Source organism: Lucilia sericata, unplaced genomic scaffold (genome assembly GCF_015586225.1).
Source record: "Lucilia sericata isolate MDLA Ls3-8-SP2 unplaced genomic scaffold, ASM1558622v1 Contig000974F_arrow, whole genome shotgun sequence".
Lineage (NCBI taxonomy): Eukaryota > Metazoa > Arthropoda > Insecta > Diptera > Calliphoridae > Lucilia > Lucilia sericata.
This window is the reverse complement of record NW_023994957.1, coordinates 22,590-43,578: the sequence shown is the minus strand read 5'-3', so window position 1 is coordinate 43,578 and position 20,989 is coordinate 22,590. Positions and strand designations below refer to the sequence as shown.

General features: G+C 29.8%; 1 protein-coding gene across 1 annotated transcript in view; it reads right to left on the bottom strand.

Moving 5' to 3' along the window:
* Positions 1-20,361, bottom strand: part of LOC119609392 (endoplasmic reticulum metallopeptidase 1-like) — a 114,724-nt gene extending 94,363 nt beyond the window's left edge. The window contains exon 1 of the mRNA XM_037964150.1: positions 20,072-20,361. Within this exon, the coding sequence (XP_037820078.1) occupies positions 20,072-20,098 (27 nt within the window). The 5' untranslated portion in view covers positions 20,099-20,361. The remainder of the gene's footprint in view (positions 1-20,071) is intronic.
* Positions 20,362-20,989: the final 628 nt, after the last annotated feature.

Below are 20,989 nucleotides of genomic sequence, written 5' to 3'. Positions count from 1 at the left end.
AAAATTTCATTCAATTATCTTGAAAATTGCGACCTGTACCTTGCACACAAGGTTTACATGGACAGCCAGCCAACCAGACGGACGGACATAGCTTAATCGACTCAGAAAACGATTCTAAGCCGATTGGTATACTTTAAGGTGGGTCTAGGACGAATATTTTTGTATGTTACAAACATCAGCACAAATCCAATATACCCTCCCCACTAAAGAGGTGTAGGGTATAAAAACATGTTACGTACAAACGATTGTCTATCATTGTATATAAGTTTGTCATTCCGTTTGTAAATTCCACAATATGATTTTCCGACCATATAAAGTACATATATTTTGAATCCTTATAGATAGCGGAGTCGATTAAACTATGTCCGTCATTATGTCTGTCTGTTGAAATCAGATATATTCGGGATCCAAATCTTCAATAATTCTGTCAGACATGCTTTCGAGAAGTTTCCTATTTCAAATCAGCAAAATTCGTCCATAAATTACCGAGATAAAAGCAAAAATCCGAGTCAACCTCTGAAAATTTCATTAAAAAGAAAATGTTTTGCATGCTTTGATAAATAAGCAAAAAAACACTGCTTATTGAAACCAGTAAGAGTTCTATATTCGGCTGTGCCGAACCTTATATACCCTTCACCATGATGTGTTAAAAAACAGATATTATGAATTTTATTACAAAACAATAAAAAAATACCAGTTGCAAAACGAAAAAGTTTTGAGTTATTAAAAATTTCTCCGAGAATTTTGTGATTCTGAAGACACATAAAAGTAAATATAAGAAATTTTTTTTTAGTTTTGAAAAATTTTACAAACAAATATTATGTTTATCTTTAAAAGATTCATAAATGTGCTAGTACGAATTTTTGTTCAAATTGGATAACGCTTACTTTATTTAGTCTGTGGTCAAAAAAGGACTATTATTTTAACAGCATCTCCAAAACTCCATTTTCAAACTTTAAAAAATTTTGTTTAATGGATTTTAAAAAATTAAAGTTTTCTATACTGAATATTATAAAGGATATATATAAGAATAATACACCAAAAAAATGAGCTCAATACCTCTCATAGTTTTAACGTACCTGCGATGTGAAGTTGAAGGATTTCGGGAAGAAGGCATACAATTTTGCCAATAATTAAGTAAAAATTATATTATTACTAATCGTTGCTTAATTTTGATGAAATAAATTGCGATTATTATTTCCGAGTCCATGAAAAGTTATTTCTGATCAAATTCGAAATTAAAAATCATTAACTCTCTAAAAACAGTGGTCAAAATCAAATTTTTATATATTTAATATTCTTCATTAAAAATAGCAAAATATTGTGTATTTAATTGTGAATATATTTTAACAAACTACAAGAAAATATATCCAGAAATCTATGAATCAAACTTCTTCAAAAATTAATCCTCTGTAGTGCTTGGGGTCAATTCAACTTTTTTTAAACACTAAAAAACACTTTTCAAGAGAAATTTTGTAAAATTAATTTTCTTAAAGAATTAATGGATATATATCCAGTATTTGGTTTATCGTATTATTTGAATGTAGTAAAAATAACTTCTAAGAAGTTTCATCAATATCCATCAACAAATTAACAACATCATGCTCTTATTTTTTCAAAAACATAACATATAAAAAATTTTGATTTTGACCCCGGTGTTTAGAGGGTTAATGATTTTTAATTTCGAAAATTGTATCAGAAATAACTTTCCATGGACTCGGAAATAATAATCGCAATTTACTTGATCAAAATTAAGCAACAATTGGTAATAATATAATTTTTACTTAATTATTGGCAAAAATTGGCTTCGAAATCCTTCAACTTCACGTCGCAGGTACGGTAAAACTATGAGAGGTATTGAGCTCATTCTTTTTGTGTTTAATTCTTATATATATCCTTTATAATATCCAGTATAGAAAACTTTGATTTTTTAAAATCTATTTAACAAAATTTTTTAAAGTTTGAAAATTGAGTTTTGGAGATGCTGTTAAAATAATAGCCCTTTTTTGACCACAGACTAAATGAAGTAAGCGTTATCCAATTTGAACAAAAATTCGTACTAGCACATTTATGAATCTTATAAAGATAAACATAATATTTGTTTGTAAAATTGTTCAAAACTAAAAAAAATTTCTTATATTATTTACTTTTATGTGCCTTCAGAATAACAAAATTTTCGGGGAAAATTTTAATAACTCAGAATTCTTTTAACCAATTTTGAGTTTTTCTATCTTTTTGGAAAGACAATTTTGTAGACATTACGATTTTGCTAAAAGTGCCATTTTCTCCCATATAAATATTATATATTATTAAATATTATTATATTATATTATTATTATTATGAATAATATTTCACAGTCTTCCATTTGACGTAAAAATACAACATAATTTCACTATTAGAAGTTAATCCGAGAGAAAAGCCTATTTTCGACCCACCCTACTCTACATGCTAAATTTCATGTTTCTAGGTTCAATATTATAGAAAATTCAAAAAGTACCTTTTGTAGAACGAAAATGTACCAAAAATTACCCTTTTATGTGTTCTCACCTCATCCGGATTCTACAAACTTAACTTCATGTTTCCAGGTTCAATATTATAGAAAATTCAAAAAGTATCTTTTGTAGAGCGAAAAAGTCCTCTTTTATGTGTTCTCACTTAATTCAAAAAGTACCTTTTGTAGAACAAGAAAGTACTAAAAAGTCCCCTGTTATAGGTTCTCACCTAATCCGGGCCCTACGGGCGAAATTTCATGTTTCTAGGTTCAATATTATAGAAAATTCAAAAAGTACCTTTTGTAGAACGAAGAAGTACAAAAAAGTCCCCTTTTGTAGGATCTTACCTACTTAAGGTCCTACATGCTAAATTTCATGTTTCTAGGTTCAATATTACAGAAAATTCAAAAAGTACCTTTTGTGTTATATTCGGCTGTGCCGAATCTTATATATACCCACCATCAAGCCGTATGCCGTAAAAGGAATGCTCCCCTATAAACATCAGGGTGATATTACTTATCAAATTTACTGAGGAGGACCTTATATGAGAGGTAGGCTGAATTATTGACCGATCTACACAAAATTTGATAGAGAGATTTTGGCTCGCATGGAACTATGTGTGTCGAATTTAATCGCTATACTCGTATTTTTAACGTTAGAGTCATTTTCTGAAAGGGACCTTATATGAGGGGTAGGATCAATTATTAACCGGTCCACATAAAATTTGGTAGAGGGATTTTGACTTGCATGAAACATATACAATTTGATAAAGAGATTTTGACTCGGATAAAACTTATGTGTGTCGAATTCCGTCACTATATTCTTATTTTTAAGCCAGTAATGAGCGTTAGAGTCATTTTTTGAAGGGGACCTTAGGTTCAATTATAGACCGATTCACATAAAATTTGATAGAAGATTTTGGCTCGCATGGAACTTATGTGTGTTGAATTTCATCGGTATACTCTTATTTTTAAGACAGTAATTAACATTAAAGTCATTTTCTGAAGGGGACCTTATATGGTCGTTAGGGTCAATTATGGACCCCTCCGCATAAAATTTGGTAGAGAGGTTTTGGCTCGTAAGAGACTTACTTATGTCAAATTTCATAGCTATACTCGTATTTTTAAGCTGGTAATGAGGGTTAAAGTCATTTTCTGAAGGGGACCTTATATGGGTGGTACGGTCAATTATGGACCGATACTCATGAAATTTGGGAAGGAGATTCTGGCTCATATGAAACTTATTTATGTCGAATTTCATCGCTATACTCGTACTTTTAAAACAGATATGCCCGTTAAAGCTCTTTTTCGAGGGCCCAATTTTCAATACAAAAGAAACCTTACCTATAGAAAATATTTGTGGAAAATTTCAACCCTCTAGCTCATTCCGTTTGGACTCTATCGTGCTTTCAACAGACAGACGGACGGACAGACATGGCTAGATCGTCTTAGAATTTAAAAAGGACCCAGAATATATATACTTTTGAGGGTCCATGACCAATATTTCGATGTATTACAAACGGAATGACAAAATCAATATAGCCCCCATCTTTTTTGATGGTGGGTATAAAAAGTACGAAAAAGTCCTCTATTATGTGTTCTCACTTAACACAAAAAGTACCTTTTGTAGAACGAAAAAGTACCAAAAAGTCCCCTGTTATAGGTTCTCACCTAATTCGGGCCAAATTTCATGTTTCTAGGTTCAATATTATAGAAAATTCAAAAAGTACCTTTTGTAGAACGAAGAAGTACTAAAAAGTCCCCTACATGCTAAATTTCATGTTTCTAGGTTCAATATTATAGAAAATTCAAAAAGTACCTTTTGTAGAACGAAAAAGTACCAATCTCCTAATCCGGGCTCTACATACTTAATTTCATGTTTCTAGGTTCAATATTATAGAAAATTCAAAAAGTCCCATTTTATGTGTTCTCGCCTAATCCGGGCTCTACATAATTAATTTCATTTTTCTAGGTTCAATATCATAGAAAATTCAAAAAGTACATTTTGTAGAACGAAAAAGTAGAAAATTCAGAAAGAACGAAAAAGTACCTACCAAAAAGTCTCCTTTTATAGGTTCTCACTTAATCCAGGCTCTACAAACTTAATTTGATGTTTCTAGCCAATAACAACACACTCAGTGTGACCAGGTCTCAAAAAATGTTGCGGCTAAATCCCATCCAAAATTATGCTAAATCGATTTTAAAATGCCAAAAAAAAAAAAATGCTAAAAATTTTTAAGCGTTTTCATTAACAATTCATATTAATTTGTAACTGTAATTCATTGTAATTTATAACAAGTAAGAAAGTATATTCTGCCGTGGTTGACCATATAAACTACCCCAGATATGAGTATAAAATGTGATTTATTTTTCGTAATAAAGCATTTATGTTGAATTTTACCTTGGTTCCGATATATTTAAACTAATTTTCTGAGAAAAGCTTTATATATTTGTATATGTAAGAGGGCTAGGTAAAATAAAGGACGGAATTTAACCATTTTTAAAAGGTCTTGTCATTGGACCAAAAAGCATACGTGCCAAATATCATCAAATTGTTTTGAAAATGTCAACATGTACCAGACGATCAGACTTACATGGCTTAATCGATTCAGAAAATGATTCTTAACCGATTAGTTGGTTGGTTCCTAGAGGAACCACTTCCAAATTATAAATATTATAAAACTTACTTTTAAGGTAATAATAAGCAATTTCATTGTTAATGAAGACAATTATATTGGAATATAAATACAATATATAAAACGGTTCTTTAAGGCTGGTACTCTGTTTGAAGTCATGAAAAAATTTTATAAACTTTTAAAATTTCATTTTAAAAAATTTAAATGCATCAATGTTATCACCACTATCAGTGGTGATAGAGGGTATATATAAGTTTGTCATTCCGTGTGTAACACCAAGAAATATTCATCTGAGACCCAACAAAGTATATATATTCTGGGTCCTTATGAAATTCTGAGTCGATTTAGCTATGTCCGTCTGTCTTTCCGCCCGTCCGTCCGCCCATCTGTCTGTCTGTCTGTGTAAAACACGCTCACGTTAAAACGAAGCAATGGAAGTTAACGAAATATTCATTATTATCCGGTACAGTTTGGTATTAACTTCTAACTAACTTCCGTCAATAGAATTCATTGAGAGAAAAAATTTTCTGGATCGGTCCATAATTGGTCATAACTCCCATACAAGGTCCCCTTACGAAAATCACTAAAACGCACATTACTAAATTAAGATATCCATATAAAATTTGGTACAAGTGTTGCTCACAAATACAGAAATATTGCTATGAAAGTTTTTTTTGGATATGTCCATAATTGGTCATAGCTCCTATACAAGGTCCCCTCCCGAAAATCGCTTTAACGCGCATAACTCATTGCTAAATTAAAATATCAATAAGTCTGACACAAGTATTGCTCATATACACAGAAATATTACTGTGAAATTGGTTTCCTATCGGTCCATAATTCATCATAGCCCCCATGCAAGGTCCCTTTCAGAAAAATACTTAAACGCACATAACTCATTACCAAATAGTGATACCCATAAAATTTGGCACACATACTATTTTTGTACACAGAAATGTTATTTCAAAATTTTTTCACGATCGGTTCATATTTGGTCATAGCTCTCATACTAGGTCCCCTCCAGAAAATCACTTAAATGCACAATATTCATTTCCAAATAATGATATAGATACAGAATTTTTAAATGTTATCTTTATATACATAATTGGTCATAGCTCCCATACAAGGTCCTTTTACGAAAATCTCTTACACGCCCATTACTCATTACCAAATAAAGCTATTGATACAAAATCAGAAATTCATGATCGATCCATAACATGGGTGCGGTAGGTCCCATGCAAAGTTCCCTTCAGAAAATCACTTGAACACACATTACTTATTACTAAATTACGATATAGATACAAAATTTGACTGAAATATAGCTTTTATGTACAGAAATTTTGCTTAAAGAATTTTTAACGATCGGTCTATAATTGGTCCTATCTCTCATACTAGGTCCTGCCCCTAAAAGCAATTTAACCGTATTTAATTAGTTGCATTATCAATTTGTGTGGAACAAAATAATATATATGTATTTTGAAAATCCTTAAATCTTTCACACACATGCATACATGCACATTATTAAATATCGTTAAAGCATATCTTAGGGCGCTATAAAAATATAAAAGAAAATGGGGTTTTTAATGTTCAATAAATCTTGGAATTGTAACAGATTTAAGCTGTTTAAATCTTGCGATTTTTCTATTTAAGACATGAGAAAACTTATTTCTACAAATATTTGATAAATTAAAAAGTATTAAAATAAAAGTAGCTGGTGGAGGGTATTTAAGATTCGGCTCAGCCAAATATAGCACTCTAACTTGTTTTGAATTTGTTTTGAAAAACGCTTTTTATGAATGAAAATTGTATTTAAATTGTGCATTGGACGACACATGGTCTTGTGGTAGAGACAATTTTATTTGAATTGTGTTTTAATTTGAAAATTGGATAAAATATTTTAATAGTTCATTAACATTTTCTTTAGGTGTATTATTTTTGTTTCTTTATTACAATTCGAAATTTGTGTCAAAATTTACAAAGTTAGCCTTGACATTGCTTTAGATAATTTTCACGACGTTTTCAAACATTTTCATTTATAAAATAAATTTTGGTTGAGACGGTTGATTTTTAAAGACAGAAAAATAAAACCAGAATATAGTTTGAATAATATAGGAGGAAAAGGAAATATTAAGGAACATTTTGAACGGTGAGCATTATTTTGGACTTCTTTTGAAATTTAAAATTAACTAGATTTGGTTCTGTTATAGGAAATTTGTAGAACTAGTCTTTGAAAACGATCTAACGTTTGTTCTGAATGTGATTGATGGCTTTCATATAATTTATTGGCGAATTCGAACCAAAAACCGATTAATGAATATAAAGAACGAACATAATACGCTGAAAACGATATACTACTCGTCAGAATCATAAAGAAAGCATAAAATTTTCCGACCATATAAAGTACATATATTTTGAATCCTTATAGATAGCGGAGTCGATTAAACCATGTCCGTCATTATGTCTGTCTGTTGAAATCACATATATTCGGGATCCAAATCTTCAATAATTCTGTCAGACATGCTTTCGAGAAGTTTCCTATTTAAAATCAGCAAAATCCGTCCATAAATTACCGAGATAAAAGCAAAAATCCGAGTCAACCTCTGAAAATTTCATTAAAAAGAAAATGTTTTGCATGCTTTGATAAATAAGCAAACCAGTAAGAGTTCTATATTCGGCTGTGCCGAACCTTATATACCCTTCACCATGATGTGTTAAAAAACAGATATTATGAATTTTATTACAAAACAATAAAAAAATACCAGTTGCAAAACGAAAAAGTTTTGAGTTATTAAAAATTTCTCCGAGAATTTTGTGATTCTGAAGACACATAAAAGTAAATATAAGAAATTTTTTTTTAGTTTTGAAAAATTTTACAAACAAATATTATGTTTATCTTTAAAAGATTCATAAATGTGCTAGTACGAATTTTTGTTCAAATTGGATAACGCTTACTTTATTTAGTCTGTGGTCAAAAAAGGACTATTATTTTAACAGCATCTCCAAAACTCCATTTTCAAACTTTAAAAAATTTTGTTTAATGGATTTTAAAAAATTAAAGTTTTCTATACTGAATATTATAAAGGATATATATAAGAATAATACACCAAAAAAATGAGCTCAATACCTCTCATAGTTTTAACGTACCTGCGATGTGAAGTTGAAGGATTTCGGGAAGAAGGCAATTTTTGCCAATAATTAAGTAAAAATTATATTATTACTAATCGTTGCTTAATTTTGATGAAATAAATTGCGATTATTATTTCCGAGTCCATGAAAAGTTATTTCTGATCAAATTCGAAATTAAAAATCATTAACTCTCTAAAAACAGTGGTCAAAATCAAATTTTTATATATTTAATATTCTTCATTAAAAATAGCAAAATATTGTGTATTTAATTGTGAATATATTTTAACAAACTACAAGAAAATATATCCAGAAATCTATGAATCAAACTTCTTCAAAAATTAATCCTCTGTAGTGCTTGGGGTCAATTCAACTTTTTTTAAACACTAAAAAACACTTTTCAAGAGAAATTTTGTAAAATTAATTTTCTTAAAGAATTAATGGATATATATCCAGTATTTGGTTTATCGTATTATTTGAATGTAGTAAAAATAACTTCTAAGAAGTTTCATCAATATCCATCAACAAATTAACAACATCATGCTCTTATTTTTTCAAAAACATAACATATAAAAAATTTTGATTTTGACCCCGGTGTTTAGAGGGTTAATGATTTTTAATTTCGAAAATTGTATCAGAAATAACTTTCCATGGACTCGGAAATAATAATCGCAATTTACTTGATCAAAATTAAGCAACAATTGGTAATAATATAATTTTTACTTAATTATTGGCAAAAATTGGCTTCGAAATCCTTCAACTTCACGTCGCAGGTACGGTAAAACTATGAGAGGTATTGAGCTCATTCTTTTTGTGTTTAATTCTTATATATATCCTTTATAATATCCAGTATAGAAAACTTTGATTTTTTAAAATCTATTTAACAAAATTTTTTAAAGTTTGAAAATTGAGTTTTGGAGATGCTGTTAAAATAATAGCCCTTTTTTGACCACAGACTAAATGAAGTAAGCGTTATCCAATTTGAACAAAAATTCGTACTAGCACATTTATGAATCTTATAAAGATAAACATAATATTTGTTTGTAAAATTGTTCAAAACTAAAAAAAATTTCTTATATTATTTACTTTTATGTGCCTTCAGAATAACAAAATTTTCGGGGAAAATTTTAATAACTCAGAATTCTTTTAACCAATTTTGAGTTTTTCTATCTTTTTGGAAAGACAATTTTGTAGACATTACGATTTTGCTAAAAGTGCCATTTTCTCCCATATAAATATTATATATTATTAAATATTATTATATTATATTATTATGAATAATATTTCACAGTCTTCCATTTGACGTAAAAATACAACATAATTTCACTATTAGAAGTTAATCCGAGAGAAAAGCCTATTTTCGACCCACCCTACTCTACATGCTAAATTTCATGTTTCTAGGTTCAATATTATAGAAAATTCAAAAAGTACCTTTTGTAGAACGAAAATGTACCAAAAATTACCCTTTTATGTGTTCTCACCTCATCCGGATTTTCTTTCTTTTATCGTGCCTCTCTTCTGCCTCTTCAACTTCATCTTCAGCTTTTTTCTTTCTTTTGTTCATCCTTTTATTTTATAATTATTATTGTTTTTTATTAAATTTTAGTACTTTGTGAGTGATTTGTTCAAAAAGACAACTAAATAAAACTAGGCTTTCGTTTGTTTGTTAATTTGTTAACAAATTCTTTAATAAAAAAGAAACAAAAAACTAATTGAAATTGTATAACTATTTATGAGAATACTTTATTAATATACAATTAGTACAATCATATATATTCATGCCAATAACAAAATGCTTAATTAGAAAACTTAATTTTTCTAGTAGAGGTAATATGACTAAGGTTAACTACGAAATTCAACTGAAGTTTCAATCATAATTAACATTGATGTGTATGTATCTGATTCATGTTTATAACCACCATTAATAAAGATCGGAATATTGGTCGTAGGCCCTAAAATAATATACGATCTGTTCGTATGTCTGTTGAATGCACTATACTCCCCGAATTGGACGAACTAGAATATGCATATTTTATATAGATTTTTCTCAAGTTTCATTTAAATCGATTGTAAACTAAATATAATATCATTACGGTTTCATGAAACTTTCCCCATATTGCATAGTTTGACTTTAAGCCTGCCAGACGGACGGACGGACGGACGGACATAGCTTAATCGACTCAGAAAACGATTCTAAGCCGATTGGTATACTTTAAGGTGGGTCTAGGACGAATATTTTTAATGTTACAAACATCAGCACAAATCCAATATACCCTTCCCACTAAAGTGGTATAGGGTATAAACATTTCACATGTTTTTCAACAATACAAACAGAGTACTAAATCAGCAACATTTTTCCATAAAATTTTCATTACATTTTTATACCCTACACCACTTTAGTGGGGAGGGTATATTGGGTTTGTACTGATGTTTGTAACATACAAAAATAAAGTATACCAATCGGCTTAGAATCGTTTTCTGAGTCGATTAAGCTATGTCCGTCCGTCCGTCCGTCTGGCTGGCTGGCTGTCCATTAGAGTGGGTCGGTCTCTATGGACAAAAAAAAAAGTTGTGTCAGTCACCCCCTAGGATTAAAGATATGTTAATAACATTTCCAAAAATATAAAAAATATTTTTTTGCCACGCCTAGAAATACCGCCCTTTTTGTTTTTTATATATAACGTCGCCATTTTAAGTCTGATCGTAACATATGATATATCAATATTTATGGCTTGACTGTAGCTATATTTCACTCTTAGAAAATTTTTTAATTCGACGTCATATTCTATGCGTGACTTCTGATATCTCGGATCCTTCTCTAAAATCGAAAATTGTGGCTTTAATGGAATAAAGTACATTGAATTATATGAACTATTAGCTTTTAAAATGCTCACTTTTATGCATAAACACCTATTTTATAGATATTTAAAAATGTTCAAGTATTTATCAACCGTTCCCATAACAAACTATTAATTTTCCAGGAAAAACAGTCGAAACTTTTTTTAAATGAACTATATATAACAGAAATCCGTTTTATTGTTGCAGTTACAAACCATTTCAGATCCTACTTCCTTTCAAAATAGCAGAAAGTTAACTATGTATGTACTATATATTAATACAGCAATATAGTGGTTTTGCTATGTCCGTCCGGCTGTCCATCCATTTAAACCTTGTAATCAAACTACAAGTCGCAATTTTCCAGATAATTTGATGAAAATAGCCTCAAATATTTCACTTTACCAAAGGACGAAATTGTTTGAAAATGGATTAAATCGGAGCTCTTAATTGTGGCTTGTCGTTATTTCCCTCTTAAACACTTCCATTATGATGAAATTCTGCATATCTAACTCCTATATGAACATAAATCCCTCCACCAAATTTTGATAGGATCGGTCTATAATTGATCCTAGCTCCCATATATAGGCTCTTTCAGAAAATTAGTTTTTCATCAATAAATTGCCTAAAAAGAATCAAAAAATCAACTCATAACTGGTATCATATGGTCGGCCATTCCCGACTAATATTTTTTTATTAGTTTTTATTTCAAGAACTTCTTTAAAAATATATAACTATTTAAGAAAAGTTAATCTATCATTAAATAAATTTATTACATTTTATAAAAATTAGTATAAACATTTTTGAAAATTGTTTAAAAAAGAACCAAGAGACATGCAAGTAATTGTATGATAAAAACAGGAAATATTTTTATAAAGTATAACTATTTAATTTTGCATAGATTTTTATAAAATAAAATGTTTAGTTTTTATGTACCTACGTGATTTTGTTATTAATTAATAAAATTAAATGCCGAATAAAATTATCTTCCTTGTGTTAAGATAAGGGCAGAATGAAATTTGTGTATTGTAAATTAATTTGAAAAAATAGTTTTCGACCATATCCCTAGCAAATTAATTGTTTGTAGTTAGAACTATACAGGTATTTTTAAATACCTGTAAAATAGGTGTTTATGCATAAAAGTGAGCATTTTAAAAGCTAATAGTTCATATAATTCAATGTACTTTATTCCAGTATAGCCACAATTTTCGATTTTGGGGAAGGATCCGAGATATCAGAAGTCGCGCATAGAATATGACGTCGAATTAAAAAATTTTCTAAGAGTGAAATATAGCTACAGTCAAGCCATAAATATTGATATATTATATGTTACGATCGGACTTAAAATGGCGACGTTATATATAAAAAACAAAAAGGGCGGTATTTCTAGGCGTGGCAAAAAAATATTTTTTATATTTTTGGAAATGTTATTAACATATCTTTAATCGTAGGGGGTGACTGACTCAACTTTTTTTTTTTCGACCCACCCTACTGTCCATGTAAACCTTGTGCGCAAGGTACAGGATGAAATTTGGCACACACTCCTTTTTCGGCCCAAGAAGGAAGCCTATTGAAAATGGTTAAAATCGGTCCATTATTTCACCTAGCCCTCATACAACAGAACCCCCCGAAAAGGGCTTCTGAGCTCATAATTATGTTTAATATACCTGTATATTGATAAAAAAAAGCGGCACAACTAAGTTTTATACAAACCTTGATGACCTTGCCAAATTTCATAGAGATCGGGCCTTATTTGACCCTAGCTCCCATACAAAGTCCTCTTCAGAAAATTACTTGAATGTCCAAAATTAACTTATAAACACAAATATAGCGATGAAATTAAGCACAATAAAATATTATGTAAATATAAATATATTCACAAAATTTTATCAGCCTTGGTCCATATTTGCCCCTTGGCCCTATATAAAGCTTCATTCAGAAAATTAGTTTTTCATGCATAAATTGCTTAAATGTATCGGAACAAGGTAATAGAAGATAAATGCTTTATTATGAAAAATAAATCACATTTAATATTCATAACTGGTGTAGGGTATCATATGGTCGGTCACACCCAACTATATTTTCTTACTTGTTTTTGTATGAAGTTTTTAAAAATTACACGTGAACAGAATACCAAGCTTTATTGATGAAAAACAGGATTTTATGCCATATTTTCGACATCGAACATTGCCTTACATTATAAATTTTGGTAAGTGTATCATGTGATCTCGGTGAATATCGCTAGTTGGCAATGAACAGATATTGTGCGCCGAAGTTTTGAAACATATTCAACCCCAAGGATATTTGGTCGATCTTTTCCCACTCGAATTTTAGCACAAGATTTCATCAAGCAAAAATAGACTTCTGGCGCAAATGCTATGTTTCATTTTGAAATTAATCAATCAAAAAACTTCCCAAAAATATCGATTTTTATAATCTGATATAGAATAAATTTTGAAGTCTGGGTGCCTGGTGGTTCCTTAAAAAACCAACCTGAAATTTCTAAAAATATCACTAACTAAAGAAGTAAAATAACCTCAAATACTTATTATTACAATGATATTAGGTAATGAAACGTAAAATATTTCTTGTGTTAAAGAAATTATCGATTTACAACTAAAACTTTTTGTCAAATGTGCACGATATCACAAAAGTAAATTTTTTGAGGTAGTCACACACTTTTGAACCTGTGCCCCGTTTCTGTAATTCTCGCATCGAGAAAATCTGTCGAAAAATTCCTGATTGTCTTGTGTAAAACAGGGTGAATACAAGAAATTTAAAAATTTCTTATTAAATTTTAATGAGTACAGTTTAAAAATAATCTGAGTCACACTGGAAGACTATTATATTTTAAGTTTTTTCTCGATTCGAGAAAATTACAGAAACGAGGTATTGGACAAGTCAAGTGAAACTTTATTCCAATACCGAACAAAGAATTAGTGTCGCTTGCAATTAAAAACATTTTGAAAGTCATAACATGAAGTTAACAATATTTAAATAATCAAAACCTAATTTTTGTTGGTTGGTTCTTGGAGGAACCCCAGCCTATTAAGGAAAAAAGTAAGAAATTATAGTCGGGCGAGGCCGACCATATAATACCCTACACCTTTGACAAAAATATAATGTGATTTAGTTGCCATAATAAAGCATTTAAGTTGAATTGTACCTTGCCTTAGATATACATTTTGATGGGGGCTTTTCATAGGAGCTAGGGTCATATGAGAACCTATTATTATGGAATTCGTGGGGGTCATCAAGTCTTGTATACAACTTGGTTATTGCAGCTTTTTGTCGAGATATGAGTATATTAAACATAATTATGAACTTAAAAGCCCTATTCGGCGGGTTCAGTTTTATGGGGGCTAGGTGAAATAATGGACCGATGGTAACCATTTTCAATAGGCTTCGTCTACGGTACCATAAAAGATCATGTGCCAAATTTCATTGAATTATCTCCAAAATTGCGACTTGTAGTTTGATTACAATTTTTAAAAGCCCTATTCGGGGGTTCAGTTGTATGGGGGCTAGGTGAAATAATGGACCGATGTTAACCATTTTCAATAGGCTTCGTCTACGATACCATAAAAGATCATGTGCCAAATTGCGACCTGTAGTTTGATTACAAGGTATACATGGACGGACGGACGGACGGACAGACGGACGAACATAGCTAAATCGACTCAGAAAATGATTCTGAGCCGATTGGTATTCTTTAAGGTGGGTATAGGACCAATATTATTGTGCGTTACAAACATCAGCACAAACCCAATATACCCTCCCCACTAAAGTGGTGTAGGGTATAAAAATAAAATTTGTTAATTAACCATCATACATAGCTTTTTCCGAAATTGTATATTTCATTCCATGAGCAAACAATAGGTATTAGTTTGTAAAATAGCCTTATCTATATCTATATATATAAAAATGAATGTGTGTTTGTTTGTATGTTTGAACGTTATAGACTACTAAACGGATGAACCGATTTTATTAAAATTTTCACAGCGTATTACTGTATGTCTGGAATAGGTAACAGGCTACTTTTTATTTTTAAATTCCAAGTGGGCGAGGAGCCACGCCCATATTAAGAAAATATTAAATCCGTATATTTTAGATAATATAACAGTTAGACTCCTCAAATTCTGTCAGAGCAACTTTAGTGTCAATATTATTATTTAGGACAAAAAGTAGGCGGACTAGCATTAGGGGGCGTGGCACCTCCCATATAAATTAAATACAAAAATACGTTTATCTTGGAAACTATTATATTTAGAATCTTCAAATTTTGCACGAATAACTTTAACATCCATCTAAACATTTTGGGTAATAATTTGGCGGACTACCCATGAGGGGAGTGGCACCTCCCATATTAATTAAAGACAAAAATTCGTTTATCTGGAAAACTAATGGAACTAAATTCTTCACAAAGAACTTAAATATTCATCTGAACATTTTGGAGGAAAAAAAGCGGGAAACTAATAGAACTTGATTTATAAAATTTTGCACAAATTAGTTTAGTATTCATCTGAACATTTTGGACTTTCATGTGGGGGCTTCAAGCTCAAATAGAAAAATTCGTATATCTGAGAAACTATTAGAGCTAGAATCTTAAAATTTTACATGAAAAACTTTGAAATTCATGTGAGCATTTAGAGCATAACGGGCGGACCAAGGTATATTTATTTTATAAGGTAGTGTTAAGGGCGAATTCAAAAAAACTTGGGCGAATCGAAATACAACACTGTACAGTATTTGTTTTTGTTTAGGCGAATTCTGGTGTAGGCACAATGTCAAAAACAGCTGATTTATAATATGAGGCGAATTTGTAAAAATTAAAAAAAAAAAGTTGTTTGTAAATAAAAGATTTTTTGAAATATAATAAAATTGTTAAAATTCTTCGTAAGTAGCCAAAGAATTTGTCCAGCGTTTAGAAAGTTGTTTAATGATTTTCCCTATTAGGAACACTCTTCGGTCTAGACAAGAAAATGCTAAAATGTCAATGCATATACGTGCATTGGAGGTTAGAGTCATTTGGCAGACCTCACTCCATTTTTCTCTTTTTTGAATGTCTTTGGGCACATTAAAAAATGTCCCACCTCCAGCCTCCACTTTCTTCCCACATATTTTGCAACAACGCATTGTTTTTTTTTTAATTTCACAATAATAACACTTTTATCACTCACAATTTTTCACAATTTGATTATAAATTTAGTTTTACTTTTAAAAGCACACTTTTAAATGTCAAATTAAAAATATAAACAAACTTTGACATTTTGCATACATTAACCAAACGTAAACAAAGTTTGACATTAACTCTACACCGCGGCGAAAAAACATGAATGTGAGCAAAAAATAGTCAGCTGTTTTGTTAACACTACCTTATAAAATAAATATACCTTGGGGCGGACTTTCAATGGGTGGCTTGGCACAACATATATGAATTAAATACAAAATTTCGTGCATCTTGGAAACTCTTATATTATTCAAATCTTTTATATATAGATAGAAATTGGCGATAGATAGAAACTGGCGTCCTGGCAATAATTTGCTTGACATCTCTCATATGTAACATATTATAAATCTTGAAAACTATTGTAGTTAGAATCTTCAAAATCGTTAAGTGGGATTTTTATATATATATTTATACACATTCCTTTTAGGGTAGCAAAGCACACTGGGTATAGCTAGTATGTATATAAAAATGAATGTGTTTATTTGTTTGTTTGTGGGTTTGTTTGAAGTCTATAAACTGCTAAACGGCTGGACCGATTTTTTAGAAATTTTCACAGTGTCTTCCTGTATGTCTGGAAGGAACTATAGGCTACCTTTTATTTCAAAATGTCAAGTGGGCGAGGTGCCACGCCCACATACAAAATCAGTATTAAAAGTCGCATATCTCAGAAACTGCAACAGCTAATCCTCAAATTTTGTATGTACAACTTTGACATCCGTATGAACACATATTGTCACATGTTGAACAGCCTAGCTACAGTGGGCGTGGCACCTCCCATATAAACAAATCTTAAATTAGTATATCTGTAAGAGTATAACAGATAGAGTCCTCAATTTTTTTCGGAGCCACTTTAGTATCGACACGAATATTTAGGACAAAAAACTGGCGGACTAGCAATATGGATGTGGCACCCCCCATAGGAGATACATACTAAAATTCATTTACCTGGGAAACTATTGTAGTTAAAATCTTAAAATTTTGCACTAATACCTAAGTCCATAAGAATAGTTGTTGAAAAAATGGGAGGAATGGCTATAGTGCGTGGTACACTCCATAAGAATAAAATGTTAAACATCCATTTAAACATTTTGGGTAATAAATTGGCGGACTACCAATGGGGGCGTTGCACCTCCCACCTCGTTTATCTGGGAAACTAATAATGCTAGCTTTTTCAAATTTTGCACGAAGAACTATTATATCCATTTGAACATTTTGGAGAAACATTTTGAACATTTTGGAAAGCGGACTTTCATTATAGCAAAAATCCTCAAATTTTGCACGAAAACTTTGAAATCAGTATGAACATTTAGTATAGTGTTTTTTAATTTACATTGCTTTTAGGGTAGCAAAGCACACTGTGTATAGCTAGTTTACATATATATTTCAAAATACTGACCGTATTTGTAGATATATATGAAATCTCTTGAATTATTTCTATCACCTCGAATTTAAAAAATTGGGTTCCAGAAAAATATTTTAGAATACAACATTTTAAAGTATTCACTTGTACTGGCGTAATTTTTAATCTATTTATCTTCATGAATCTTTTTGTTTTATTTTGAATCACAGTGTAAATTATAACATTTCTCATATTTCTTGTTGCTTGTCTTTGGGTAGACATTTAATTCTGATTTTTCCCGGTGAAACCTATTTTCAATATAATTGTTTTTGAAAAAATTTAAAAAAATTTAAAATATTTTATAAAAATGCTAAATAAAATGTCAAATGCTAAATTAAAATTTCACAGCTAAATCAAAATAAAAAATGCTAAATCTAGCTGCTTCATTCATTATTGTTGTTCTTGCTTTGCTGTTTTATAAACAAGTAATACAATAACAACATTTACCGTATGGTTACGTGTTCTGTTTTGTTTTTTTGTTTAATATTTTTGTCTGTGCATGAACCAAAAATATAAATTTTTGATGAAATTTTCAGAGGTAGTCTGGGATTTTCATATCTCCGTTATTTATGGACTGATTTTGCTGATTTTAATTAGCGTTCTATTCGATCGTATGTCTGATTGAATTATTGAAGATTCGGATTTCGCAGATATCTGGGGTCTTCTGAAAACTGATTTCAACATACACACAGACAGACGGACATGGCTAAATCGACTCCGCTATCTATAAGGATCCAGAATATATATATACTGTGGGTTTTATTCCGTTGTGTATTTTGTTATTGTTTCTTTTTGTGTACTTTGTTTTGTATGTTTGGATATCTGTGGGTTTCATTTCGTTGTGTATTTTGTTTCGTATGTTTGGATGTTTGTTGGTTTCATTGAGTTGTGTATTTTATTTTTGTGCTTTATTTCGTTTAGCGTTGTTGTTGTTTCTTTTGTTTTGCAATTGAAATAAATTGAAATTTTATGAAATTAATATTTTTTAAACACCTTCACCATAGTGTGTATAAAAAATATTATTATTCAGCAATGTCGAATAAACACTTCTACTTGTTATTATTAAAAACTTACTAAACAACTTTTTTGTAAGAGAAATTGCAAGTACTTCTTTAACTCGCTATTTGTAAGCGAGCGTGGAAGTACTTCAATGCCGTCACCGTGCTAAAATAGTGACTTAAAATACTAATGAAGAAGTAGTGAAAAGTGGTTTTATTAGGATTTTAACTCATTACTTTTCAATGCAAGTTTTTCCTGGGATATGCAAAAATAGTCATAAACTTCTACAGAAGTTGATTTATTAATGTGACTTTTAGCTCTAAATTAAGGCCACAGGACGAAATCCTATATCAACGTCTATTTAGCAATATAAAAAATTTCCGACTAATTTATTAATTAAAATTCTCTTATTTTATACTTTAGTGGAAAAAATACTTAAACTTTAGGATTTTGAAATCCCAAAACGGTATTTTCAATCAGGAATTAGGAATTTGACGTTTAAAAATTACATTGTAATAGAGTACCAATGAAACAATATTTTTATAATAAGCCCAATTCACGATCTAGTGTAAATGGTCTTGCATCATTGCATTTGCAAAATTCTTTAGTATATTTTTACACTACACTAAAAAAATTATTCTTGACATTTTCTCAATGTCCGATTATTTTTAATCCTAAGAATAAATTGACAGTTTTCATACAAAAATCATTTTAACCGGCAGTATATCTACCGGTTAAACGATAATCGAAGGTTGAGATAATGGCCTTTAGAAAACAAAAAGTTCTAAAGCAATTAAAAGGTTAAATTTATCAAAAATGGACCAAATGCGACAAATAGAATTATGTATAATTTATCTTCTAGAGATAAAGTAAGAACGAATTTAAAGAAAAAAATAGCAAAAGGCGTGTATGTTGTGTTTTGCAATTATTGTTTTAAATATATTCACAATTAATAGCAAATATTTGTAATTGAAAAAATACACCATCTTAAATTGAGCTTATTTATACTCTATCTGCAGATAACCAAAAAGTACTTATTTTAATGTCGTATTTTACGTCTTTAATCAAATAACACTTTTAAAATATTTTTCATCAAAAGAGTCAAAATTAATATAAACAATTTTAAAATATACTAAAGTGCCTAAAAGTGGCAAGTTATTTTTAAAGTTATATGTATGTATGTAACGATAGACTGGATTTGATAAAGGTATTGTTTTGATAAAAAAAATTAATATGTATGTTTTAAACTGCAGTACATATATTGTTATGATAGATGAATACAAGATACATATTGTAACTTTTAAAATACAATACAAATATTATTTATTTTACGATGAACTTGAAAAAGAATACTTACAATATAACCACCATCCAAAAGAGACATATCTGATAAGAATTTGTCAAAATGCAATACAAAAGCTAAATCAATAGTCAAAGATGTCAGTTCTGTTTTATTTACTATTTATGTACATATGTATATTTTGCACACACTATTATAGCTAGAGGAAAACCATGAATTGAATACAGCTCTTCACAACCATTTAAGATTTTGAATGATTTTAGCAAATTTAAATCGAAAACAATTAATAATAACTTTTAATTTTCTTCACAGAAACTTATAACATGGTCATAACCGGACCCGTCAAAACTGACTTTTATAAAAGTTGATTATCATCTGCGATTAACCCTCAATATGAAATAAAAAAAAAAATACTCATGCGCATTCAATGTAAAAAATAAGAATATTATTCCTGTCAACATATGTATGTATGTACATTAGGGATATAACTAATTTGGCGAAATTCGTGACATACCACCATGTGATGAAAATAATTTTTTAGGTCATTTGGAATCACAAACATCACGCACCAACCCCAATTTCTAATACTTATATAAACCAAATTGTTTTCAAGTTTTTTTATTTAGATTAGTGCACTGAAAATAATGAATGCCTAATAAATATACAAATAATATCGTACTTTGTACGAATGTTTCGTTGTTCGCACAACGAAATATTTTATTATAATCCTATCTATCTATCTATCTATCTATCTATCTATCTATCTATCTATCTATCTATCTATCTATCTATCTATCTATCTATCTATCTATCTATCGATCTATCTATCTATCTATCTATCTATCTATCTATCTATCTATTATCTATCTATCTATCTATCTATCTATCTATCTTACATATCTATCTATCTATCTATCTATCTATCTATCTATCTATCTATCTATCTATCTATCTATCTATCTATCTATCTATCTA